The sequence below is a fragment of the Eucyclogobius newberryi genome, unplaced genomic scaffold, assembly GCF_026437365.1.
Source record: "Eucyclogobius newberryi isolate DKJ021-1_F unplaced genomic scaffold, fEucNew1.0.hap1 SCAF_13, whole genome shotgun sequence".
Lineage (NCBI taxonomy): Eukaryota > Metazoa > Chordata > Actinopteri > Gobiiformes > Gobiidae > Eucyclogobius > Eucyclogobius newberryi.
Window position 1 is genome coordinate 26535769 of NW_027315757.1, and position 27660 is coordinate 26563428.

Sequence of the window (27660 nt, forward strand, 5' to 3'; positions counted from 1 at the left end):
CCACCAGTCGCCAATGCTTGCGTATTTACCCAATAATAACAACAAACACATGTTTGTCGTGAGTTACTTGTGCTAGAGTACACAGAGACAATGTTTAAGTTAAACGGAATTATCATGATTTAATTTAATCATGTGTTATTATTATCAAACCAAAATCATATAATAATATAATACTAAATGTATACATAACAGCACAGATCAAATCATTAACATAGAGCCATTTACCACATTTTGAGGTGAAAACAGTTTTTTGTTCTATAACTTTTTGGTAGACGTTCTTTACGTTACGAAAGACGTGCGCGTGACGTCACTGACAGCGAGAGGTGTTCAGGATCCTCGGAGAGAAAGATCCCGCGCGCCCTGGCAACCTGATTAAACCAGGTAAATGCCATTAATCTACCTATCATCATGCCTCATTAAACTGTAAGCATAGACGGTAAGAAACAAAGTACACAATATTGTATTATACGAAGGGGTATCGCTGTTGCCCGGCGTTCACCGAGATCGCTCACCAGTGCGGCGGCCTACTCTTGTTAGCTAACGTGCTAACTCAAGCTAGTTGCCAGTTGTCTGCCCAAAGACACAATAACAGCACCTGTAATACACGTCTAATTCACCCCACATTCACATTTATACTGCTCATGGTCAAACTTACTCATTAATAGCGGGGGGGATAGCGCTACGGACACGGTGTTAGTCATGGATTGCTAATTTGCTCGTCGACTGTCTTGTGTTGTGGAGACGCTGATGGCGCACACTCAGTCTGGGCATTTTGCAAAGAATGGCACGGCTAATGCAAAATGGAAGTGTTTTGTTCTTGAGCCACGGCTTACGGGGCCACTCGAAATAATTACACGTTATTTGAGGTGGCAGTCTATTACATTAGATGCAGCAATCGACGTCCGTTACATGACTTTACTGTCCCCGTGGCCTAAGGATATCGCCTCCTTGGATAAGCTTTGATCGGGACCCTTTGCTTATGCGGCTCTGTTCGCACATCTGGACATTTGTGTTGCCCCAGAAATGTGGTGTACATTATGCGACTTGAGTGACATTGGGACATGATATAGTCGTTGTAAATCGTTGACTGGTGTAAATGTGTAAACTATGAATCTCCTTTTTAGAATTTAACGTGCACAATTACAGACATAATAAAGCCAGCTGCAGGTCTTGTTCAAGCAAAGACGTCCCGTTTACTTGTGTCTTGTAACTCTAACAGAAACAATTTGTCTCTTCCTAAAGCTGTGATGTTTCTCTGTTTGTACTGGTGTGTGTTGCAGTTCATCCTATTCACAATGACTTGACACAATGATCTTAATACCACCCTGTCAGAAGTTGGGTGAAATGAATCACAAATATGTTGTTGTGTTTGAATATAATATCACTGATGTATTATATATCTATATATACGTATATACTGTGAGCCGTAATGGCCAGTTACCCAATGAAACAAATGTTGTAATAATTTGTATACAATATCTCCATGTAATATTGGCTAGTACTGTGTCCTGTGCGTACATATCTTGCTCCCTCTTTTTTTTACTTGTTCAGATCATATTTTATTCTCTCCAGTTGTGTTGCCATGGTAACTCCATCCTTGGCCTAGTTGAGAATGACCTCTGAATAAAAAGGAGGCTGTGTGGTCTTGGAAAAACGAGTGTATCAAGTATTTGACTCAAACTTGAACAAGGCCTGGATGTTGTGTTGTGGTTGAGCATGCAGTAGTAATCAGTTCAATTTGAAATACATTTGACTCCTCACCACCAAAGTACACCTTTGTTTTTTTTTGTTTTTTTCCTGAAATGTTTATCCAGATGATGATGATAATAAAGTTGTACATTTTTCAACACATTTTTGGATTCATTAGTTTTTCATAAACTATTGGTGAAGACAATGGATTCCTGTAGTTCTTTCATCTAAGGTGATGAGGTAGCTTTGCACGATCAAATAAAGCCTTAGACTATTTTACCGGTATTCGCAATAGATATTAATTAGTAGAATAGAATTAATTATGATGCTAACCAATGATGGGCTATTTCAACAAGCACATCCCCTTGTGGAGGTTTTGGACTGACTATAATTGTTTGTAATTTACTGTTGAAGTATATTAACAGAATAGTTGCAGTGATTTGCAAATGATTCTTGTTTATTGTCTTAGCACTATTTGATATCTCGCTAGCTACATCTCCTTATAACACTTTATTGTCCCTGTAGGGAAACTTCTTTTTGATCTTTTGAATACAAAAAAATGCATCTGAGGCAACCTGTCAGAAGTGGTCACAGCATCTGATGACTCATCCACAGAGCTTGACTTAGGCTTAGTTAGGACTACTTTTAGCTGAAGGATTGTACCTATTGTCCATGTTTTGGGTTGATGGGGAGGAAACCGGAGTGCCAGAAGGAAACTCACCCAGACAACATGTATGATTTCTCATGGTGAGGTGACTCTTGTTTCCCAGTATTTACAATCGCACAGAGTAGACCGTGTTGATTTTGTTCATTCACTTCTATGACCTTACTCAGGCTCCTGTTTCACCTGTCTAATACCACACCTCTGCAGAGTGACAGCCCCACGGTCTGTGTCTCTGCAGCTGCTCTCTTGGGGTGAGAATAGTGCATGTGGCACATGATGTCCACCAGGTAGCTGCCCAGATATTTGATTTTTGAATTGATGCAGAAGTTGTTGCATTAAATGAATGCTAAATATGAGACGGGTAGAGACGTATTGTTTCACTTTATGCATCCACTTTAGATTGTGTACGCTAAAAGTTATATTTAGTAGAACATTTATACCAATATTAATCAAAAGGTTAAATAGTCAACATTAGTCTCAAGGAGCCCTACATTAATTTGTACATTTTTCTCAGTTTTGGGTGTGTGGCCCTAACCATACATATTTAAGTCTAGGTTTGTGTTTAATGATGCATAATTGTTATTTACACGTAGTATCATTAAGATGTAAACTACTTGTTGCTTGGTGTTCTGGCGTAGTTCCAGCTGGAACAATTTAATTTGATTCACAATGAAGTGCAATTTTTTAACATTAATTGAAATAATGAGATATCAGTGCTGTCAACGTAAATAAAGTTCAATCTGAAATATGCTTGCTTTCATATTGTTTTTATAAATATAATTGCTCATATTTGGCCCATATTAGTGTGTAATTGTTTAGCGAGGAAGAGGACTGAGAGAAAGTGCGTGGGGGATGAAGGAAATAGCATGCAGGGGGTGGGGTGCTAAAGGTGTAACAGACTGAGGAGCGCGCAAGGACCTTCAGCTATTGATGGGAAAGAGGGGAGGGCTGGAGAGAGAGCGGGCGGGCGAGCGGGAGGGAGGAGGACTGTGTGAGCAGAGGCTCTGCTGAATGAGGAAGCAGAGAGCCATTTTTACTGTTGAGTAACAGCACGCTGGTCGACCGTGCTGGAACGCAGCGAGACAGGAAGTACTACTCTTGGTCGGCCTGAGCTGTCTCCTTTACCCTCACCTCTGGTACTTTTTGCTGCTGGGGCTGTGTCTGGGAGGCCCCGTAGAGGACACACAATGGAGTGGAGAGCCTGTGGTAACTGGGCCGTTGTGCTACTGAGAGGGGGATGGGGTGGAGAGAAGACCGGCTCTCACAGCTAACACAGCCTGCCGGCTGGAGGCTCCACAGCCCGGACACTCCTGGAGCAGACTCTGGGCCCACAACTTTAGAATTACTCACAATGTTTTCTGCTGTTTTCTAAAGTGAACTAAGCCTGAGGAATGACATTCCTCTGTATTTTGGTGAAGTAAAGGAAGAGACCAACTTCAGTATAATTCTTTAAGGCCTTCTGTTGGAAATACCTTTTTTTTTTGCTGTGAAGATCTTAAATGGATTACATGATGCACGCCAAGTCAAACGATTTGTTGGATTTCCAAAAACTGGACGCCCTTCTGGAAAAAATTGCACATTCAGTTTCTGTGAAGAGGTAATGTAACTGGGACCAAACTTGAGTTTGAGGGCTCAGTAAAAGCTCATACAAACCATTTTAAAGGTCTGTGTGTCTGTAAAGTTCTGAAAATGCTGTATTTTTACTATTGGGTAGTGATTTAATATACATCTTACATGGTTTAAGTTGGAGCTTGTGATTGTTCAGTGCGGACTACAGTTTTGAGTCATGGTTTTGTAGAGTTGTGAGCCTTTTGATGGCTCGGGTGTTTCTTCAGTTTATACTTTTCATTTTGGATTTTGTTTGTATTTAGGACTGCATTGTAGTCCCAGATTTTGGCCTGAAGCCGTGGACCTACCTCCCAGTGAGGTGGGGGAAGGGGCTCAGAGGAAGAGGGGGTTGTGTGTTGGTAAAGATGGTAGTGGATTCCTGGAAGGGTTTGGCTGTCCCACTCAGAGCAGCTGAAAGTGGAGGATGAAAGAATAGTGAGGCATCCCATCTCCTGTTATAGGCCTGAGTCACTGAGTCTGTGGCGTCTGTATGTGCCCTGCTCTGATTCATTCGGTAAATACACGTAATCTCCCTCCCAGGGGAGTTTGTGATACTCTGTATTCCAGAATCAGAATATACAGAATATATTATATTATTATTATTATAGATATTCACACTAGGCCAGTCAAATTCTTCTAAACTTGTTATTTTATTTATTACCAGATGAACCCGATTCTTCACACACAAAATGCGACAGGGGTCTGGGTTGGAAAACAGATATGGACTTTACATGAAACAAGATGTTGCAAGTCGAACTTAACTTTTGTAAACAGAACAAAACTTATGCCAGAAAGTAAATCAAATGGATATATTTTTATATTCTACTAGGGACTAAATTATTTGAAATGTTTGTTATATTGGCATATTTACCAGTGCTGGGACAATATATATTTGCAATATATTGTCACACGCTCTTGTTTTATCGTATCTACTATAGTGAAATATAATGAAGCTGCTTTGTGTCACAATTATTGTGACATGAATTCTGCAGGGGAAAGTACAACTATTACTTGATCCGTCAAACTATGACATGATCAAATACTGTGAAATTGACTTTCATGTGGTTTAGGGATGTCAAAATTATTAGCTTAAACCATTCAGGTCACAATATAATCCAAACCAAAAAGTAAGAAGCAAAGTATTTTTAATATACCTTACTAAAGAACTTTATTTTATCTGGGTGTTGTTGTTTTTTCACATTTAGCTTTATTTTATCTTTCATTAAGTTCAATTTTGTAAAGCTGGTCACAAACCTGAGAAATGGTAACATGTTGGACACGGTCTCAATAATCGTGAATAATAATTTTTTTGATGTGTGAGAAACTACAGTTGGATATTGTGACATCCCTAATGTGGTTATGTTACGTATGCGTTTGTGACCAAGTTACAGAGAAAGCTACTGTAAGTATCAGTATTGTTTATATCATCTTTGGTGCTCGATCAAACCAGCCATTAATGTGCCCTTTTACAAATACCACACTAATTTAGTTAGTTTATCACTTTTGGTGACTTGATTTGTGCATCCAATTTCTTTTATTCTGGGAAAATTAATGCAGTTCAAGCGTATCATCCCAGCCCTAATATTTACTGTGATATCAGTTCACACACTTTCAAACTAAATTAAAAGATGGAATGAAAAAATGCCCAGTCCTTAATTTGCAAACATAAATGTAATACATAATCTACACTATAGTCAATACTTTAGGTTTGTGTAACCACAGTGCAGCGTTGTTGGCCTCGTCACTGCGGTTAAATAAATAATTTAGTCTCGTGCTTTCCAAAACCCCGACCACTTTTGCCTGAACTCGACCCCCTCGGCACATAAATTGTGGATGCTTCAGTGCCGGACGCAGACATTTCGGTCGTGTTTTCCCGCAGTTTCCTAGCAAAGATGTTCAGGCTGCCGAGAGGCGCCCTTTTACCGCTTTAACCAGAGCCATTTCATCCTCAGAGGCATTCCACAGCAGCCGTCTGTGATGTACATCCAGGTCAGAGGTCAACAGACTGCAGTACCACATAGACCCAAGTTTGTGGCCTCGTCATAGATGATTAGTCTCACATGCCATTTTTATAGCTACGTAGCTGTGGATCTGTAGTAGACCGGGATTTGACAAGAATCTGCAACAGAACGGTACAATTTAGCAATTTTGTGACTATTAAGGATCAGTTTGATACTATCTCTTGTCCGTTTTGTACGATATTACGATTTTGAGATGTACAATATTGGGGATTATTGAGATATGGCTGTTAAGTGCGTCAATATCGCTGTTACTGTAAAATTTGAATACTTTTTTTTTTTTTACATAATACTTTCAGGGCACAGGGTAACAATACTAATTAGACCAGAAAATGAACATAAATTCCCATGTAAACGTCCCATTTGGTTCCAAAATTTAGTCTAAATATAACTTTTTTCATCCATAATGTCATTCCAGACCTTGTAGATAAATGTTTAATTTGTTTTAAAGAATCTTTTGGCCTGAAGGCTTTATTAGACAGGAAATATAAGCGTGAAATGGGTATGAGCGTGATATGAGGACGTGCGGTAAATAGTCGGGATTCAAACTTGTGACGCTGCGGCCGGCTGCACTTGAAGCCTGGAATACGTGTGCTGTGCCTTAACCACTCGACCACCGGGCAGCACAAATTCATAGTTTCATGTTATGAAGGGGGAAAAATTGACACAATTTGGCACTTCAAATCATAACGCTAATTTATTCTGCAACATTTAATTTAATTATTTAGTTCATTTATTTTGTGTCGCTCTGTGCTAATAGCAGCCAATTAACCATCATGGGTCTGTGCAATTGACAAAATTTGAACCAAAGTGAAATCAAATCATTGGAAATTGTCAATAAGCACTTGTTTTTTTTCACGAGAGGTTTTTAGTCAAACCAAATTTACTTTAAATTTTAATTTCCTGAAAATAAACAGACTCTTCTAATCGTCGCTGTTTTTAAACTAAAATGTCAATTCTTCTTCCAAACGACATGCTTTTACTGACCGATGTTTGACTGTTAACTGTTCAGCGCATATAATTGACCACTATAAATGTCCAAATGTCAATCTCGCTTGAATTTCAATTGGATTGCTGTAAAAACGACCATGGGACATTATATTTGATTATTTTTTGTGTATTTTCTAAGCTCATGAAACTAATTCATTATTAGGTTTTTTAGGCCCGAGCCCCAGCAGGGCGGAGGGCCTGAACTAGCCCATGCCGAAGGCATGGATCATGCATACTTACTCCTGCTATGGCAGAAATAGTCAACAATTAGTGAATGGGCTACGCCCATTCACTAATTGTTGACAACAGCAGCGCGAAGCGCTGCATTCCTCCAAAAACCCTCCTGGCATCGTCCCGTACGCGAGAATCTATGCCGCAGGCATGGGCCATGCTTGTATCTGCTCAAATCAATGGAAGTCTATGGGGAGTGGGCGGGGCATCCCGACGGAATAGGGAGTGACGAGCGCGTAAGCGCTCGTAATGATGATTCCACCCCATGGCGGCATCGGGAAGGCTTAGAGCTTTCAAACGATGTATAATTTGTTGTTATAGTGGAAACGGCTATATTGTTTTTGCTAAAAATATTATTATTTTTATTTTTAGGCCCGAGCCCCAGCAGGGCGGAGGGCCTATTGCTCCCGCAACGCTGCCGAAGGCAGCGTTGCAACTGTCTGACCAAACATGCGGGCGCAGCCCGCATGTTTGGTGCCCCGTCGCCCCTGGCAAGTACAGTGAACTAGCCCATGCCGAAGGCATGGATCATGCATACTTACTCCTGCGATGACAGAAATAGTCAACAATTTGTGAATGGGCGTAGCCCATTCACAAATTGTTGACAACAGCAGCGCGAAGCGCTGCATTCCTCCAAAAACCCTCCTGGCATCGTCCTGTACGCGAGAATCCATGCCGCAGGCATGGGCCATGCTTGTATCTGCTCAAATCAATGGAAGTCTATGGGGAGTGGGCGGGGCATCCCGACGGAATGGGGAGTGACGAGCGCGTAAGCGCTCGTAATGATGATTCCACCCCATGGCGGCATGGGGAAGGCTTAGAGCTTTCAAACGATGTATAATTTGTTGTTATAGTGGAAACGGCTATATTGTTTTTGCTAAAAATATTATTATTTTTATTTTTCTTGTTCTTCTGCTTTTTGATCTCTAATTTGACCCCCTGAACATGCTCAAAAACTCACCAAACTTTGCCCAAAATTCAGAATCGGCGAAAAATTTGATTTTTTCTGGGCCTTTTTTTTTTTTTCGTTAAAAAATGGCGCGACAGCGCCACCGACAAAAGTCAAAATACATTGCGCCTATGGGAGACGCCCCGAGGTCAACTTTGGCGTAAAGCTACGAAATTCGGGACACGCATTCCTCTCGTGAGGACGAACAAAAAAAATCATTGTGGCCACGCCCCCAGACTTACCCTATGGCCGCCATCTTCCTTTGAAAATGAAAACACGCTGTGTTAGCCATTTTGTTCACGTCAAACTTTGACGAACTCCTCCTAGGGCGTTTTGCCCACCGACTTCAAAATCGGCGTACGTCCTCTGGACAAGTGGGGCATCTAAAGTTATTCAATTTTTTGAGATACCTTTAACGGTCTGTGTGCGGCGCAGCCGCAAAGTTGGACAACTTATTTTGGAATATTGCAGATCTAAAAATTGCTCCCATTTGATCAAAACCAGTCCGATTAGGACCAAATTTGAATCAGTTGTTAAACTTTCTAGTTTGGACCAGTTTAGGCTGACAAAATTGAAATGGCCGCGATAGCGCCCCCTACAGAGTGACCTTTAAATTAACATTGAAGGTCAAAAATTAGTTTTACCAAAATTGTCTAAACTTTACCCAAAATTCTATTTTGCCGTCCCGATCACAAAAGCCAATCACAAAAATGCCTAAATTTTTACGGCGTAGTCGTAGCGATGACAGAAACCTCCCATGTTATCCCTATGGGAAAACCGCAAAATCTCTCAAATTACCACATTTTTATGTTTTACACTTCAACGAACTCCTCCTAGTGCGTTTTGCCCACCAACCTCAAAATCGGTGTACGTCCTCTAGACAAGTGGTGCATCTAAAGTTATCCAAATTTTAAGGATAACTTTTACGGTCTCTGTGCGACGGAGCCGCAAACGTTTCCCAGAATTCTGACTATTTGGCCTTCAGAGTGGCCTATAAACAATAGAGTTTTTCCAAATGACATGACATTTTGCACTAAATTCTAATTTGCCATCCTGATCATACAAGTATGAGAGCCAAAGTCATATTTTGTACGGCGTAACCGTAGCGTTGACAGAAACATCCCATGTTATCCTTATGGGAAAATCGTAGAATCGCTCAAATCACCACATTTTTACACTTCACACTTTAACAAACTCCTCCTAGGGCGATTGTCCGATCAAGCTCATATTTGGAGAAAATCATCTACACAAGCGAGCCATCAAAACGTATCCATATTTTGATTCTAAGTGCTACGGTCTCTGTGTGGCGGACCCGCAAATATATGTCAGAAATGGGAAAACAGCGAAATCTCCAAAATGACCACATTTTCACGCTTCACACTTTCACCAACTCCTCCTAGGCCGATTGCCCGATCAAGCTCATATTTGGGGAAATCATCTACACAAATGGGGCATCAAAAGTTATCCATATTTTGATTTTAAGTGCTACGGTCTCTGTGCCGTGGAGCTGCAAATATACTGTCACAAATGGGAAAAACGCCAAATCCTTGAAATGTTCACATTTATGCTTCACACTTTAATGAACTCCTCTGTGGGCAATAGCTCGATCAAGCTCATATTTGGGAAAAATAATCTACACAAGCGGAGCATCAAAAGTTATCCATATTTTTATTCCAAGTGTCACGGTCTCTGTGCGCTGGAGCTGCACATTTGACCGACATTTGTGTTCATTTGCACTGGTTAAGCACAGCATTGTACATGTCCAATGTGTCGCTGTCTTAGTTCTTAGACAATTGCGTTAGCGCCATCTCTGTAAAATGCAGAGAGCAGAGTGGGAAGGCCGGCGGCCCGCGAGGGCCGTTGGATGCCGCTTGCGGCTTTAATTTTTATTGTTCTTCTTCAGCGCTTTGAACTCTAATTTGACCCCCTGAACATGCTCAAAAACTCACCAAACTTTGCCCAAAATTCAGAATCGGCGAAAAAATTTATTTTTTCTGGGCCATTTTTTTTTTCGTTAAAAAATGGCGCGACAGCGCCACAGACAAAAGTCAAAATACATTGCGCCTATGGGAGACGCCCCGAGGTCAACTTTGGCGTAAAGCTACGAAATTCGGAACACGCATTCCTCTCGTGAGGACAAAAAAAATATATTATTGTGGCCACGCCCCCAGACTTACCCTATGGCCGCCATCTTCCTTTGAAAATGAAAACAAGCTGAGTTAGCCATTTTGTTTACGTCAAACTTTGACGAACTCCTCCTAGGGCGTTTTGCCCACCGACTTCAAAATCGGCGTACGTCCTCTGGACAAGTGGGGCATCTAAAGTTATCCAATTTTTTTAGATACCTTTTACGGTCTGTGTGCGGCGCAGCCGCAAAGTTGGACAACTTATTTTGGAATATTGCAGATCTAAAAATTGCTCCCATTTGATCAAAACCAGTCCGATTAGGACCAAATTTGAATCAGGTGTTAAACTTTCTAGTTTGGACCAGTTTAGGCTGACAAAATTGAAATGGCCACGATAGCGCCCCCTACAGAGTGACCTTTAAATTAACATTGAAGGTCAAAAATTAGTTTTACCAAAATGTTCTAAACTTTACCCAAAATTCTATTTGGCCATCCCGATCAAAAAAGCCAATGAGACAAATGCCTTAATTTTTACGGCGTAGTCGTAGCGATGACAGAAACCTCCCATGTTATCCCTATGGGAAAACCGCAAAATCTCTCAAATTACCACATTTTTATGTTTTACACTTTAACAAACTCCTCCTAGTGCGTTTTGCCCACCAACTTCTAAATCGGTGTACGTCCTGTAGACAAGTGGAGCATCTAAAGTTATCCAAATTTTAAGGATAACTTTTACGGTCTCTGTGCGACGGAGCCGCAAACGTTTCCCTGAATTCTGACTATTTGGCCTTCAGAGTGGCCTATAAACAATAGAGTTTTTCCAAATGACATGATATTTTGAACAAAATTCTAATTTGCCATCCTGATCATAAAAGTATGAGAGCCAAAGTCATATTTTGTACGGCGTAACCGTAGCGATGACAGAAACATCCCATGTTATCCTTATGGGAAAATTGCAGAATCGCTCAAATCACCACATTTTTACGCTTCACACTTTAACAAACTCCTCCTAGGGCGATTGTCCGATCAAACTCATATTTGGGGAAAATCATCTACACAAGCGGGGCATCAAAAGTCATATTTTGATTTTAAGTGCTACGGTCTCTGTGCTGTGGAGCTGCAAATATACTGTCACAAATGGGAAAACACCAAATCTTTGAAATGTTCACATTTATGCTTCACACTTTAACAAACTCCTCCGTGGGCAATAGCTCGATCAAGCTTTACTTTGGAAATATGATCTACACAAGCGCGGCATCAAAAGTTATCCATATTTTTATTCCAAGTGCTACGGTCTCTGTGTGGCGGAGCAGCACATTTGACTGACACTTGTGTTCATTTGCACTGGATTGGCCATGTTCAATGTGTCCCCGTCTGTCAAGTTCTTTTTTAATTCAACACACAATAAGGGCGCCATCTTTATCAAGTCGAAAGCGCAGAGTCGGAAGGCCGGCGGCCCGCGAGGGCCGTTGGATGCCGCTTGCGGCTTTAATTTTGTTTTGTTTTTTTAATATAAGACAAATTTGGATTTATTTTTTGCAATATTGCCCTGCCCTGACCAGATTTTGTTGAACCAATACTCAATCCTTTCAATTTATAACATCAGTATCTGAGCCTCCCTAATGTCCGATTTTGTGGGAATTATATCCAATCTGTACATTTCTTTAGTAGGGACAAGACCAACAAGATTCTTCGGTTAATAGTCATTATTCGGGGCACAATATAATCGCAAAAACTAGAAATGAATAACCGTGATCATTTTAGAAGCAAAATGAGGTTCAATAAAAGTGAACCTGAATGTAAAACACCTTTTATATCTGGCTGTTTATTTCACATTAACTTTACTTTATCATTCAGAAAGTTTGATTTCAGAAAGCTTGTCACAGACTAGAGGAACAGTGACCTAATGGAACATTTTAGAGTAAATGAAGGATTTGCTATCGATCGTGAACAATCGTAACACTACAGTTTTATATTGTGACATGCCTAGTTTTAAATAACAATTAAGACTTAATGTTTGGCTTGGGCTGGGCGATACGGTGACAAATATCAAATTGTCATCTCATCTCCTGTGTGGATCTGCTGCTACGACCTGCTGTCATTTTCTCTCTTGGATGTGCTGAAATGTGTCTGTAAATGTCTCGTTTGAGGTTAAAGTATGGGACAAAAACGTGAATGAGCCACAAAATGAACCGGAAAAAGTGCAGAAATGTTGGCCTACTTCTATGCAAGACGCTTTGTTTACGCGGTCTAGTGGCAGGACAGACTGTAGCCTCGTTCTCATTAACAATTCATCCTGTTTAGCCGCTCGTGATGAACACGGCATGACGGGAGATGAGTCGGTAACCTGATCGCTATTGACTGTTTCCATTGGTTTGTGTTGCTGCTCGTTTAGGGATGCCACGACGTTGAACTGGAGATTACTGCAAGAAGAAACGTCAAAATATAACGATTATTGACGACACGAAAGGAAAATTCTTGATTTTCATTTGTTCCAATACATTGCTGTTCCAATTAGGGTAATCAAAAGTATCAAAAATGAGATACTAATCAAAACTAGATACTCATTTGAAGTATGAAAACTAAAATAAACCATTAACAGGACAAAATGACACCTTTCGTGAACAGTTTTAGAATGATTTTGAGCTTAATCAAAATTAAAATAACACCACAACCTTATTGTTGTGTTGAGAATGTTGGTCTATTGTCTAAAACCCTTAACTGAAAAAAGAGCATTTTTAATTACCGTATTATCCGGACTATAAGTCGCACCAGCCAAAAAATCCAAAATAGAGAAGAAAAAAGCTTATATAAATCGCACTAGAGTATGAAATGCGGTTAGAAGTGTGAAAATAACAAATAGTATCGCATATAAGTCGCTCCAGAGTATAAGTATATAAGTATAAATATAAGTATAAGTCGCACCCCGGCCAAAACCATGAAAAAAGGTCCGTCTTATAGTCCGGAAAATACGGTATTGGTGCTGTATCGAGTATATTTCTTAGTAGTTCCAATAGTTTGTCACATCGGTTTTATGAAATCAAACTTTCTGATTGCAAAAGTGTTGTGATATAAACGGCCACACACAGTCAAAAAACGCTATACATTTAGGTGCATCTTTTTGGACCGCAGATGTCATTCATTAATTTTATTTCTTCATACAGGGGAAAACCCAATGAGAAAAGTTCTTACTTGCATACTTACTTTTACTTCTAAAATAGTCCCAATCATTAGTTTTTAGATCATATTGTGACACAAATAATCGCCGTTATACATACACCGAATGATCTTGACATCCCTAACCTCATTAATAGACTTTTAGGTGCATTTGACCGTCACTTTAGACACATGACAGACTGAGAAGCCAAAGTCAGTCATTCCCGTCCTTTGTAGTAGTATTTAGTGAATTAGTGTGTGTTCCAAAGCTCATTGACTCCCGCTCAGTGTCTGGTTAATGAGCCGCCGAGTGCCACCTGTCTCCTGTGCGCCGATATGAGGGGACTTTGCTCTGCGCAGCGGCCATCTGGACCGACTTCACATATGCTTAGGCCTGTTTGTTGTCATTCCGCAGCAACTCTTAAATTATGCCCAGTAAGAATATCACTAGATTGTGTTTTAGTGTTATGATTATTGTAAGAAGAAACGTCACAATTTTTACACGATTGTTGGCACTGACTAAACTATGAAATCCTTAATTTGCAAGTTCACAAGTCTAGCTTCATTAAATCTAGCTTTCTGAATGAAAAAGTAATGATATTGTCACATAAAAGGCTTGATAACAAAGTACTTGTACATGTAGTTTGACTTTTTGACTAATTGTTGCTGTGTACGATTCTCGCTATTATGATTATTTAGTAGTTCTTATTATTATGTTGTGAATAATCACGATTGTCGATAAACCAAATAATATTCACATCCTAATTCGAGGCAGCGTTTCAGTTAAAAAATCATTGAGTGATATGTGCACCCTTATCTTTGCCTTTCGCAAGCCGCACTTGTTTTCATGTCGGTACGTGCAGGTCAAACAAGTTCAACCTGTGATTTGCTCATAACTCAAAGGTTGAAATTCAGGTTTGTTCTTGTCCAATAGATCCTTTTTTTTCGTATGCTGTTGACTTAAATACCATTACAATTTACTTTGTGTTGTCGCAATATTTCAAATTCAGTTTTAATATTATTTGAACACTGGTAGGCTTCTTAGTTCTGTTCTAAACCATTCTAAAACTGTCCTATTTATGGTTCTTTTTTCAGTATTGATATTGGTTCAAATTAGTATCTTAGTTTCTACACTAGTTTTAGTATCAATCTGTGTCAAATTCAATGTTAATATTTTGTTTGACAACGCTGCGTCAAATACTCTAACCCTTGATCAGCTTTTTCCTCCCAACATAATATATTTTGAGAGAGGAGCATTATTTGTTACATTCTGAGCTGTGTTGGCTGATGTTTAGTTTACCTAAATGTGGGTTGTGTCAATTCTGCACAAATGATTTTAAGACTTAAAATGCTCGAATAGACTACTAGGTAAGTCTTAAAATGTTGTTAAATCTCATGTCGTTAGATTCTCCACTGTGTCTTTTTGCCTCCGGGAGATACAAGCAGCAATCATGTGGTGTGCAAACTGCTTCCCTCTTCTCAGAAAGTGACTCATCTAGAATGAGATTAGTCAGAGGTCCGCTCACTTGTGTGTTTATCTTTAGGGCCCCGTTGAGGGGTGGTGCTGGACAAAGGCTAGCAGACCAAACTTGCACAACATAAAAGAACCCTGTGATCCTTTTTTCATGGCATTTATCGATCGGTTTGTTTGTGGGCAGCTTTGGTTTGTCGTCTGTAAAAGATGATCCCTCCGGTCGTGGCTCCGTGCCGAGAGAAGGAACATGCAGTACCTTCAGCTGCCAGATGACACGACTCCCACCCCCACACTCCTGCACCTCTGTCCACCCACGTCTTTCCAAACACTCCCAGGCCCAAAGACAGAGTGGAAAAGACTGAGAAGACAAAAGGAGCTGCATATATCGCCCAATCTTAAAAACTCCCCACATGTGCTATGAGGCAATTCTCCTTCAGAGGATTGTGGGTTCATTTTGGACTAAAACAGTGTCTTGAGCTTTTGGAAAGGAGATTCTTGAATAGTTCAATGCAACTCATTTGTCTTTAGAAATGTGTTGAAAAAGTGTAGGAATCGGTGCTGCACAATGTACCGCAATGAAATCAAACTCGCTGTGTGAAACTGCAGTTTTTTAGACTGTAGAATAGCCACTTTGAACAACAACATATCCAGTGTTTATGTATTAGGGGGAAAAGCTAACAACCCTTTAGTTTTTAGACCTTTCCAAACATGTTCTGAAATGCATGGAATTCTTGAATTAGTTTAGACACTCAGATTTCAGTCTTTTCTCAACTGTTACTGCTCCTGGGCGTGTCTGAAATGAGCTTGCTGAACCTACTTTTCAAACATGAATCACAAATCTAATGGCTGAATTTGTCTGAAAAAATATTATTATTATTTCTAAAATTGTGCTGCGCTAGTTGAAATTCTTCATTTGGAATTTTTGATATTTATACTTATTTTTGAAGGTGGCTAAAAGATTAATTGCAAATCAAATCAAAATCAAATGACATTGTTAAGTAGTCCTCCCCCGGCTACAAACTAAATATATGACTAAAACCTGTCAACCCTTCCAAATGGAATTTCCCAGTTTTCTATTGTATCGTCATCAACCCAAAGATGGAACCCGTTACGTCAACATTAAGATACTCACAAGAATAATAAAAACATACAGTTTTCTCTGAACCGTGGGTCTCTATCAAAGGCTGCTTCGCGACACTGCGGCCGGCATACGTGTGCTGTGCCACTCGACCACCGGGCAGCACGCTTTCTTTGCACTTTCATACATCACAACATTTTCATTCTACTTGTCTTCCAAGTATGTTTCTTAAAGGCGTAATGGACGATTTTTCGACGATTTGAGAACTCAAGCGGAAGTGTGCATGTGCACTCCCCCGTGCGGACGCACAAAAAAGCCTTGCGGCCACACGTGCGTTTGTTTATTAGCGCGACGGATCGCATCGCATCTCTCGTCTCCGTAGATTTCCGCCTCTTCTGAGTCAGCTCGAACTGACTTTCTCTATCTTGATTTTGTCCCGTACACTGAGGGAACTATATTATGATAGATCCATGCACTTAGACACAGGGAAACGTGGCGCTCTCCTGGGTAGGAGCCAGAACGAGCAGAACGAGACTGCAGGTGAGCAGTAGGTGCGTTCTATGATTGATATGTGGCAGGACTAATCGGCAGTCCACGCCACGAGGAAAATGACTCAGATTTGGGCCAAAAATCGTCCATTGCGCCTTCAATTCACACGTGCTTTAGCTGCTACATGCCCTGAAATGTGGGAAATGTTATTTATGAATGTGGTCCTCTTGTCTTGTTCTCAGAGAGTCCAGTGAGGAGTGCAATGGGATCAGCGGTGCTCTGTCAGTGGAGTCTGTGCCGGGGCCAAGACTGAATCGGTGTTCTGCTAACGCCCTTGCCCCAGTCTCTGCGCCCGCTCAGGGCCACCTGCCCGCAGCCAATCCTGTCAGGATCAGGATGGGGGACGGCATGGACGCAGCACAGATGTCAGGCAGCAACAGCAGCAGTCAGGGCCCGGCCGTGGGACCAGGAAACCCCCTGCCCCCAGACTACATCAACATGACCCGGCCCAAGCGCCAGACCAATCAGCTGCAGTTCCTCCTCAAAGTGGTGGTCAAATCTCTGTGGAAGCACCAGTTTGCATGGCCCTTTCACCTCCCCGTGGATGCCATCAAACTGAATCTGCCTGTGAGTAGCGACTTGTGGATCTTTTATCAAGGATGTTTTATAAAGTATTTATTTAAATGTACGATTTTTTTGTCATCCCTTAGGACTACTATTCAATAATTAAAATCCCTATGGACATGGGCACAATAAAGAAAAGGCTTGAGAACAGTTACTACTGGAATGCCCAAGAATGTATCCAAGACTTCAATACTATGTTTACTAATTGCTATATTTACAATAAGGTAATTTTCATAGCGGTATTTAATTGCCAGGCATGGCATATTCCATAGAGATCTGATTTTATTTGTCTTCTGCAGCCTGGAGATGATATTGTCCTTATGGCTGAGGCTTTAGAAAAAGCTTTCCTCCAAAAAATCACAGAAATGCCTCAAGATGAAATTGAGATCGCTGTAATGACTGGAAAAGGACGAGGCCGAGGACGTAAAGATGGAGGTGGAGTTAACATATCATTATAAAACAGAAGGTGCATGCTGTTATTGAAACGGTTAAAACAATCCTTTATTTTATGTGAAACAGGTTTGAGCCTTAAACCAGGGGCCATCATCGATCCTTTATCCATGACGCCTACGACACGCGGCCTGTCCAACCTGTCAGCCATGCCACAGAGCAGAGGACCAGTACAGAGCATGCCTTCACTACCTCCTCAGCCTGTAATGCAGGCCCTGCCTCCGCATGTAACCCCACACGTGCCCTCTCATGTGCCCTCTCATGTGCCCTCTCATGTGCCCTCTCACATGCCCTCTCACGTGCCCGCTCACATGCCCGCTCACATGCCTGCTCACTTGCCCGCTCACTTGCCCGCTCACATGCCCGCTCACATGCCCGCTCACTTGCCCTCTCATTTGCCCTCTCATTTGCCCTCTCACGTGGCTCCGCATGTGGTCCCTCATGTGGCCCCTCATGTGGCCCCCCATGCGGCCCCCACGCTACCCAACCACGCACCCCAGCTTGGAGCTCCCTTTTCCTTAACTCAGCCCGAATGCGCCTCCCAAATTCCCATCATGACTTCTGTGCCTCCTCTTGCCCAAACGGCCCTGGCTCCCACAACGCTCCAGAGTTCTGCCCCAATGCTGCAAAACACCATGACCAAAGTAAGTGTTGAAACATGAGTACCTGAGTATGCTTTTTATTCGAAATTTAGTAATTAGTTTTCCATTTATACATTTTTCAGCAAAGAAAGAGTCAGAAACGGAAAGCAGACACTACAACACCTACAGCAAATGACCAACTGAGTGAATCCTCTCCGGCCGAGTCCAAGTCAGGGAAAACCTTCCCCCGGCGAGAAAGCACCCGGCCTTCAAAACTAATGAAGAAGGAGGCTCCGGACTCCCAACATCACATAGGCCTGGGACCAAGTGGAGGTCTTAGTCCTAAACCACAGGATCAATTGGGATACTGCGCCAGCCTAGTTAGAGAAATGCTCTCAAAGAAGCATGCCGCATATGCATGGCCATTTTACAAACCTGTTGATGTAGATGCACTTGGACTACATGACTATCATGACATTATTAAGCATCCAATGGACCTCAGCAGCATCAAGGTGTGTTACATGTCATAGTCTCTCATCCTGCTCGACAACATTGCCAAAGTGACATGCGTTATTTGTTTGTCAGGCCAAATTGGAGAACAGGCAATATCGGGAGCCTCAAGAATATGCTGCAGATGTTCGATTAATGTTTTCCAACTGCTACAAGTACAATCCACCCGACCATGAGGTGGTAGCCATGGCACGCAAATTACAGGTAAATGGGTTTAACTTGCACTCAATACTATTGAACAAGTCCACTCAGCACTCATATAATGTAATGTAATCTCAAATTTGATAGGATGTTTTTGAGATGCGATTTGCAAAAATGCCCGATGAGCCTGAGACCAAGCCTCTGGTTTCTGCCCCGGCCACTTCCCTTCACCATCCGGCCCCCGTCAAGCCGCAGCCGCCTCTGAGCCACGCTGCTTCCTCCTCGGACAGTTCCAGCGACTCCTCGTCAGAATCTGAGTCGTCGACAGATGATTCAGAGGAAGAGCGGGCCCAGAGGCTGGCTGAACTTCAAGAGCAGGTTTGTTTCACAAAAATAAATGACTCGCTATGATTTTTGCTCAAATAACAGTTTTGTCTTCACACAGCTGAAAGCTGTCCATGAACAACTGGCCGCCTTATCCCAACCTCAAACCAGCAAACCAAAGAGAAAAGAAAAGGATAAGAAAGAGAAGAAAAAGGAAAAGCATAAGAAGAAGGGAAGTGTGCCTGGCCATGTCGACGAAATACAAGAGGCAACTCCTGTTCCACAGCTCCCCAAGAGGAACAAGACTAGTAGTACAAACAATAAAGAGCAGGTTTCTAAGAAGAAAAGGTACATTTTAAGGCTAGTTTTTATGTTCCTAACTGGGTGATTGACAATGACCACCAAAAATGTGTTTTGTCTTTAGTAAAAAGGAGTGGGTGAAAGGCAGCCACCCCCCAGTCCTGCCTCCTGCACCATCTCTGGAGGAAGAGCTCGCAGCTGCTGGGGCGTCTGTTGCTGGGGAGAAGTGTAAACCTATGACGTACGAGGAGAAGCGGCAACTTAGTTTGGACATTAACAAGCTTCCAGGTGACAAGCTCGGAAGAGTAGTGCATATCATTCAATCCAGAGAACCATCGCTCAAAAACTCTAACCCAGACGAGATTGAAATAGACTTTGAAACGCTCAAACCTTCTACTTTACGGGAACTAGAGAGATACGTGTCATCTTGTCTCCGGAAAAAGAAGAAGGCCCCTGGTGAGCTCACTCACTTGTTCACTGGAACTTAATACAGGTGCATAAAAAAACTATAAACAAACATTCTTATTTTTTAGCAGAGAAACCTTTGGAGGCAATGTCTAAAAAGATTGGATCCTCTTCAGAAAGTAGTGGCTCGAGCTCTGATAGTGAAGGCGAGGGGCCAGGTTAGTAATTGAAAAAGAGACACCAATTTGGACATATATCGATACATGTTTTAATCATCATCTCTTTTTTTTTTTAGGAATAATGAAACCGCTGAAAAAGAAGAGTCATTCTGGGAAGGAAACAAAAAAGACACATCCCCACATTCAGCCTGGCCTTCAGCCTCAGCCCAACAGTCAGATAAAGGAGCATCAGGCTTCTACTGGGTTCATGGCGCCCCCTGTAGCAGCTCTGGAGTCGTCGCAGATGTTGGAAACCAGCTTTGACGCTCTGCCCTCTTTCAACCAACCTCTCATGCATCTGTCCCATCATTCGGGCAACACCTCGCCTCCCTCAGCTCCTCACCTCAACGCTCACTCTGCTGCTGCGGTGTCCCCAGAGACGCACCCTTTCCTCAATCAGCATCCCGTCCTGCAATCCCCAGGTAAAACACTGAGGACCATGTTTAGTTTGAACACAAAAGTGTTGGGAAATGGGTAAGTGGGGGAGAAGGGGCTCAGTGGTGTTTGATCCCAGCTCAGTGCAATGCTGTGGATGTGTCTTTGGACAAGACACTTCACCGGTCAATCTGATGGTCAGAGAGTTTGCTTGAGTCTTCCCCAGGGCAACTGTGGATGCCGAAGTGCTGTATTACTGAGGGGAGTGAATGAATACTGACCACAGTGTGGTGCTAAATGTGAAGTCATTCTTAGAGTTTGTTGAATGACAAATACACACACGATGTTTTCAGTGATGCACTTTCTCCTTTCTCCCCTGTAGCCCTGCACGGTTCCTTGCCTCAGCAGCCGTCACGACCGAGCCACAAGGCAGCACCTCTTCATCCCAAACTTCCCCAGCAGCCACCAACGCCGCAGCCCCAGCTGCCCCCTGCTGCTCCCCCTCCACAGCACCAGCTCCCCGCGCAGATTCTCCACCCGTCTCAGGCGCTGCATCAGCGGCCCCTGTCCCCGCCTACGCTCACCCCACAGGGCATGCTCTCGTCGCAGCCCCCACAGCTGCTGCTAGCTGACGATGAAGAGACCCCGGCCTCTTTGAACCCTGTACAGTTGTACCTGCAGCAGTTTCAGCAGGCTCACCAGCCGCCGCAGATGCCCCCGCTCCAGGGGCAGAACCGGCTGCCGTTACCGGGGCATTTGCAGACTGTCCCCGGGCAACTGTCCTCTCAGGCGCCGCTGCCTCCTCCCCAGCTCCCTGTTCAGTCCCAGGCTCAACAAGCAGCCTCGCTTCAACCTCCCATGCAACAAATGCCCCTTCACCCGCCCCGCCACATGCTGCACGCTCAACCCCCGCCACAACCACCACAACCGCAGCAATTGAACTTTCAGCAGACTCCGGGTCTAGCGGGTCAGTCCCAGGGAGCACAACACAAAGTATCCATGTCCATCAACAAAGCACAGCAGGTCATCCAACAGCAGCAAGAGCAACCGTCGCCGCGGACTGTGAAGCCTGACCCTTACAACGCAGGTAGAATAATGCTGCACATGCTCTTAGCGCTGTCTCTGTGTGTTATGTCATAATCTCATCTCATGTGCTGACAGGTAACATGAGGGACAACCCATCTCCACTCATGATGCATTCCCCACAAGTCCCGCAATATCCTCAAGTCTCTCACCCGTCCCCTCCGCACAACATCCAGTCTAAAAAGGTAAGCCTCTAAGATGGTGTTTGGTTTTTGCATATTTACTTCAATGTATAAACCAAATGTTTCTTTAAATACTTAAGCAGCGAATACCGGTAACACAAGACATCGTAAAAGAGGAGAAACTTCCTCCATCCCCAGTGATGAGAGGAGAGCATTTTAACCCTGCCATGAGACCAGACCACCCCAAACATGAAGGCAAGCCCACTCAACAAGGCCACAGTCAACAGAGGATAGACTCAAAGTCTATGGACGGCACGTCGCGACCCGTCATTCGTTCGTCTGAGCCCAGTGGGCTTCCATCTTTAAATCCAGACAGGGAAAAGTACAAGCAAGAGTCCAAGGCACCAGCGGCTGCTCCCAAAAAAGTCCAGGTTTGTTCATAATTCATATATGATACTGCTGTAAATCATCCATTTGATTCTTAAAAGGAAACATTTTTAAATGTTGCAAATCTTGTCTCATTTAGGATGTGAAACTAAAAAATATGGGCTCATGGGCCAGTCTGGCGCAAAAGTCGACATCGACGCCGCTCTCTGCTGTGAAGTCATCCAGCGACAGTTTTGAGCAGTTCCGTCGCGCTGCTCGAGAAAAAGAGGAAAGGGAAAAGGCTCTCAAGGCTCAGGTGGAACAAGCCGAAAAAGACAGACTACGAAGAGAGCAAGACAAACTACGGTAGGCCACTTATGAAGAGAGCGCCACGAACAGAACAATTCATGTTTTGTTTTATCAAATTAGAGCTGGGCAATATGTGCCAAAAAAAAATTGTCACATATTGGCCAGAAAAATAAACACAAATGTTTTTCCTCATTTGTTTATCATAATGTACTTTAAAATATATATATTGAAAACAAATAATACAGCTTATATACCCATTGATGTTTTAAATAAAAAGAACAAAGTCTAAAAAATAAGATGTACAACTACAGTAGGTGGCGGTAACGTAACGCCTGGATACCAACCACCATGAAACACCAGAGAAGAAGAGGCAGTCACTCAATGAAAAACTAAATATATCCCTGCTGTTCTGGTGGTGTTCATGGTTCGTGGCTGGTTTTCTTTCCGGCAGAGGTCGAGACGAGGACGAGGTGATGGAGACGAGCCGACGGGTGCACGAGGAGCCCCGCAGACGCCAAGAGCCGCAGCACCTGCCCCCCGTGCCCCAACCGCCACCGCAGCAGCAGCAGCAGCAGCAGCAGCAGCAACCGGACCCCCCCGCCGCTCCGGTCCAGCCGCCCGCACAGCCCCCCACGCCACCTCAGCCCGCCGCACAAAACCCCCTCGACCAGCAGAGAGAAATGGCCCGCAGGCGAGAGCAGGAGAGGAGGCGGCGAGAAGCGGTGAGAGAAATACTTCTGTCCGGAATATTTGCAATGTGTCAAAATACAGGTGCAAGTAATGTAAACTACTTGTCTCCATGGAAATAATATTGCTTTGCTGTGAATGTCCACTGCTGCTCTAGATGGATTAAAATATACATAGGAAAATATTTTCGAAATTAAAAAAAAGTTCAAATGCATGTTCTTTTGCCACATCTATCGCTCACATCACTCCTAATGTGTTATTGTGACATCTTCTCTTTCTCAGCAACCTTATAAATACTATGATGGTAGTATTTACTGGGAAATGTTTCATTCAAATCTATTTTTGGCAATAATTGTTGTATTGCATTTATTGAATCTAGATGTAAATCGCTTAATTCAAAGCATCTAAAATGTAAAAGACGGGGTTCAAAACACGAACAGTTAATGTTTAAAATGTCCTGTAAATTTGTTTTTACTGTTATAATGAAGTTTATTACATTTTTGGCTCGAGCCATGGAATGGAATAGAATGCGACGAGTCTTTGTTATTGCCTGGTTTATTATTATTATTATCATTATTGTTCGTGGTCATTTTGCCACAACTCGGGCATTTTTGACATAGATGAAAAGTCCCACATGGGGACATAGACGCGATCAGCTCGGCCTGACCTCGAATAAAGCTTTGAGCTTTGAGCTTGCGAAAGAAAAAACATGAAACTCTTAATCTTTGGCCTAGGCAAATGGAACTTGGAACTTGGTCACTTTGACCTCTGACCTGTGACAAATAAAATGCACCTGGCAGCATCGCTGTATGATAACCAGGAAGTCAGCCATGTTGAATCAAAGTGGCACCACCACGTTTGACTTTTTTTTTTCGTACTTGTCCTAGGTTTTTTGTCTGATCGAGCTCAAAAACAACACTTTTTGCATCTAAAGACTTTGAAATTGAATAAAAAAAACATTTTTTAAATTGATATTCCTTACGGTCTCCGCGTAACACAAAAAAGGCTTAATTTCCTGTTTTTTCTAGGACAAGTCACGCCTAATGGAATTGATCTACGGAGCTCATATTTCACTCACTAATGCGTTATTATGATCTGATTGGAAATAATTAATACCCATGTAACAAATTTACTCTATAGCGCATCCCATTGTGTGAAAACCTCAACATTGTCTGATTTGTTTGAAACTCATGGTTTATATTCTCCTCGAGACGCCATGATAAAAGTGCATTGCAGATATTGTGTATTTTCACAATTGGCCAGCAGAGGCGCAATGAATGCCTTCACTTCCGCTTTTATTTTGATGGTTGGTCTCTATTGCTAGGTGACGGAGATACAGGGAGGAGGGGGTCTAAAGAATAAAAAGTCTAAAGTCTAAGAGCATAAAGTCTAAGAGCATAAAGTCTAAGAGCATAAAGTCTAAGAGCATAAAGTCTAAGAGAATGCAGTGTCGGGGCAATCGCAATCAAAACACGGGAGGATTTTGTACTCTTTATGGTGGATGTTGTAAACTGTGCTGCTCAGACTCAAAGCAGAACTGAAAGGATCAGGATCATTGCTAAAGCTGCAGGGAGATTCCTTGGAACAAAGGAGCTTGATTGGGCAGATATAGAAAACAGGCTAAAGGCGCTAAATGGGAGTCGGAGTGATGGGGGTCTGCTTTTGGGGAGTCAGAGTGATCAGAGTGACGAGATGGGGGTGGGGGTGGTCTCCTGTCCTCGCCCAGTCTCGTAGACGCACGACTACCAAGCGGCGACATCAGTGGACATATTAAAGCCTATAGAATGAAGCCTAAAGAATAAAGCTGTACGGTGGAAGCACCGAACGTCAAAGAAGGAGAGGAAGATGAAGAAGAGTCTCCCTGGAATAAAGCCGGTCACAAAGACATATCATGACCTCATGGGCTTTGTAACACCAAAGCAATGGAAGGAGTACTTTTACGGACTACGACAGAGTCTGAGGACTACGACAAAGTCTGAGGAATAAAGTCTGGCGGTAATGCAACACTTGGATGCCAACCGCCATAAAACAACAACAACAACAACAAAACACGGCCGCGCGGGTGGCGAGAGACATCATCGCCGCTACCACGGCTTTAATTGTATTTGTTCTGGTGTAGTTTTGACATGATAAAAAGCGTAAATGTCTAGTTTTGCCTTGAAATGCAGCATTAAAATGCAGTGCTGGAACCTGTGTAAACGCTGGTATAGCAATATAGTTATGGTTAAGTTTAAGGAGCACTTTGTTACCGTAGGAAAGATATCCACTGCATTTGACCCATGTATATATAAATATATGATGCATCTTTCTTGCATTACTTTTGTTTTATTGCTAAAGCCGTGAAAATATCTTGGAAAAACATGTTTTCTTATTGTAACTTGATTAAAATTATGACAGACCCTCCACCAAAAAAGTTACACATTGCACTTTTAATTAGTGTCATTGACGTACTCCCTCTACAAAAACAAATAATACTTACATCCATGTTTATGTCTCTTTTGTTTCAGATGGCAGCAACTATTGACATGAACTTCCAAAGTGACTTAATGGCTATTTTTGAAGAGAACCTGTTCTGAGGATATCGTAAACCTGCAAAAAACACAAACTAAAACTTGATGACGTACACTTCTAAAGATTAGCCATCATGGACCAGAGGAGCATGGACCGCGTTCTGAGCCTGGCGGGCCGTCGGTCGGGCTCCACAGCTTGCCCTTGGCGGAATGAAAGGAAGGACGGACACATCTTTTTGGATGTCGTTGGCCTGAAATGACGGCTTGACTTGTCTGAAACTGAGGCGACCCATGCTGGCACAGTTGCCTTTGTCACACTTTTGTCTCGGTGTGTGTGTGTGTGTTTGCAACAGCAGCCAGACGAGAGACACCATAGTAACTTAAAAATGCTCTGATAATGTACGACAGACTGCGCAGAAGCTTTTCAAAACTGCCAGATGTCCTTGGTGTTGAAGACCGGTCTTTTATTTTGTGTTTTGTTTGTTGCAAGTGAACACATCTGATGGTTTTGGAGAGGACTTCCATACTGTAAATTATGTATATTTCTCAGCAGAGAAGGTACAGTTTGCCTTACACCTTGTTCCTAAACAGACCATAATGATCTGTGGCCTGGATACAGACCAATAACACACAACAACCAGGAGCAGCGTAGACCTTTTTCATCATTTAGTATCTACTGTAAAGAAGTATTTTCTTATACTACAAAAAAACTGTTATTATCAACTTTTTATTTCCTCCTTATTAGACTTATGAATCTTCACTCTAATACACTCCGCCACCTGTCTATGCCAAACTACCCATACTCTTTTAACGCTCACTTTTTGTCCTGAAACACGGTAGGTAGTTTGTTCAAATGCCTGAAAATATGCATATAACGGTTCCACTAAGTATTTATCAAAGACAGAATTGGGGAAAAACGTCCACCTGCCTTGTATTTTTATGGAGAAACTCAAACAGGAACTAAATAAATAGCAAAATAATAGTTGGATTATTACAAAGTTATTTGTATTATCTCTAGGTAACATGTTGGGAATGCAAGAATCACATCTCAGTCAGTTTAAACAGAAAGAATGCGAGATATGGTCGGTAATGGAACAGATTGTCAGCAAAGTTCGAAATGGGAGGTAAATCAGGATAGTTTTAAAGTCATTGTTTTTGCCAGTTGTCTTTAACAGTCAAATCCAGAGAGTAAAACATAAAAGACAATAAATAACCTTTTTTAGATTTTTTATCTTTGTTCTTGTTCGATAATAGTGGAAATTCCGTTTCGTACGCTTCGATTTGGAAAAACCTGGATCTCATCCTCTGCTCGTCTCATGGTGTTTTCTCCAGTGCCTGTATTGTATTGCGATTCTCGTTGGCCTACGTTACACTTGGAGGGAGGGTTTGGAAAGCGTCGGAGCCGGGTGGTGTAATATTTTGATTGTGGAAGACGATTTTTGGAAAGCGTTTGTGTTGAGAAGAGAAAAAAAAAAGTACGAAAACGTAAAAGACAGCATTTTATATTCACCCGTTGTCACTATTTGGGTTTTAAATTTAGTTTTAGCTGGACTACTATGAGTGTACACCTTTGTCAACTACTTTCATTATGTTTCAATCAGCAGATTTTAGATAGAGAAGTTTCAGCCACTCGCGTTCTCGTCTGCTCTGTCAGTGTGACTGTGTAAATTTGGATGCCTGTTTGCCTGTATGTTTTTTTTTAATGTGTGGTGGAGGGAGGCATGTTCCCTGATGTAGATAAGCAACTATTGACCATAAGATTAAACAGATAAACCTTAGAAGAACGTGTTTCTTCAGTCACCTTTTTAATTAAGTCCACATTATATAAATATATAATTTTTATTATCAGACTGGTTTCAAATAGTTTAAAACACTTCATTCCTTTTTAGCCGTCGTTTTTTTTTTGTCAATAACTGTTGTGCCATGGTTTCTTCAGAGAATGTGCTGACTGCAGTTCAGCCTGGAGTTTGCTTTATTCAGGTATTTTATTTTGTGTTACATTTGTTCTGTTTTGGGGTTTTGTTAAAACATTTCCTCGATTATTTGGTAAGTGAGTGGTCTTTCGAGGTCTGATTCAGTCTGTTATGATTATTGAATAAACTCATCTCTTTTATAGAAAATAAAAAAATAAAACAAAACTAATGTCTTGTCCTTGTTGCGGAGTTACTTTGGTACTTACTCTG

The 27660-nt window shown here is 42.1% G+C and overlaps 1 protein-coding gene across 8 annotated transcripts; it reads left to right on the plus strand.

Moving 5' to 3' along the window:
* Positions 1-277: 277 nt before the first annotated feature.
* Positions 278-27615, plus strand: brd4 (bromodomain containing 4). Of its 8 annotated transcripts, none has more exons than XM_072443114.1 (18): positions 278-381; positions 16715-17099; positions 17183-17320; positions 17396-17531; positions 17616-18196; positions 18271-18639; positions 18713-18841; positions 18926-19156; positions 19224-19450; positions 19527-19858; positions 19936-20025; positions 20103-20447; positions 20783-21487; positions 21562-21668; positions 21746-22036; positions 22132-22337; positions 22732-23002; positions 25475-27615. In XM_072443114.1, the coding sequence occupies exons 2-18, from the start codon at positions 16869-16871 to the stop codon at positions 25541-25543; spliced, it is 4458 nt and encodes a 1485-aa protein (XP_072299215.1). In that variant the 5' UTR covers positions 278-381; positions 16715-16868; the 3' UTR covers positions 25544-27615. The 8 variants fall into 8 exon arrangements, with proteins under 8 accessions (XP_072299215.1, XP_072299216.1, XP_072299213.1 ...); XM_072443115.1 differs by having other exon boundaries at positions 336-436; XM_072443112.1 differs by having other exon boundaries at positions 371-423.
* Positions 27616-27660: the final 45 nt, after the last annotated feature.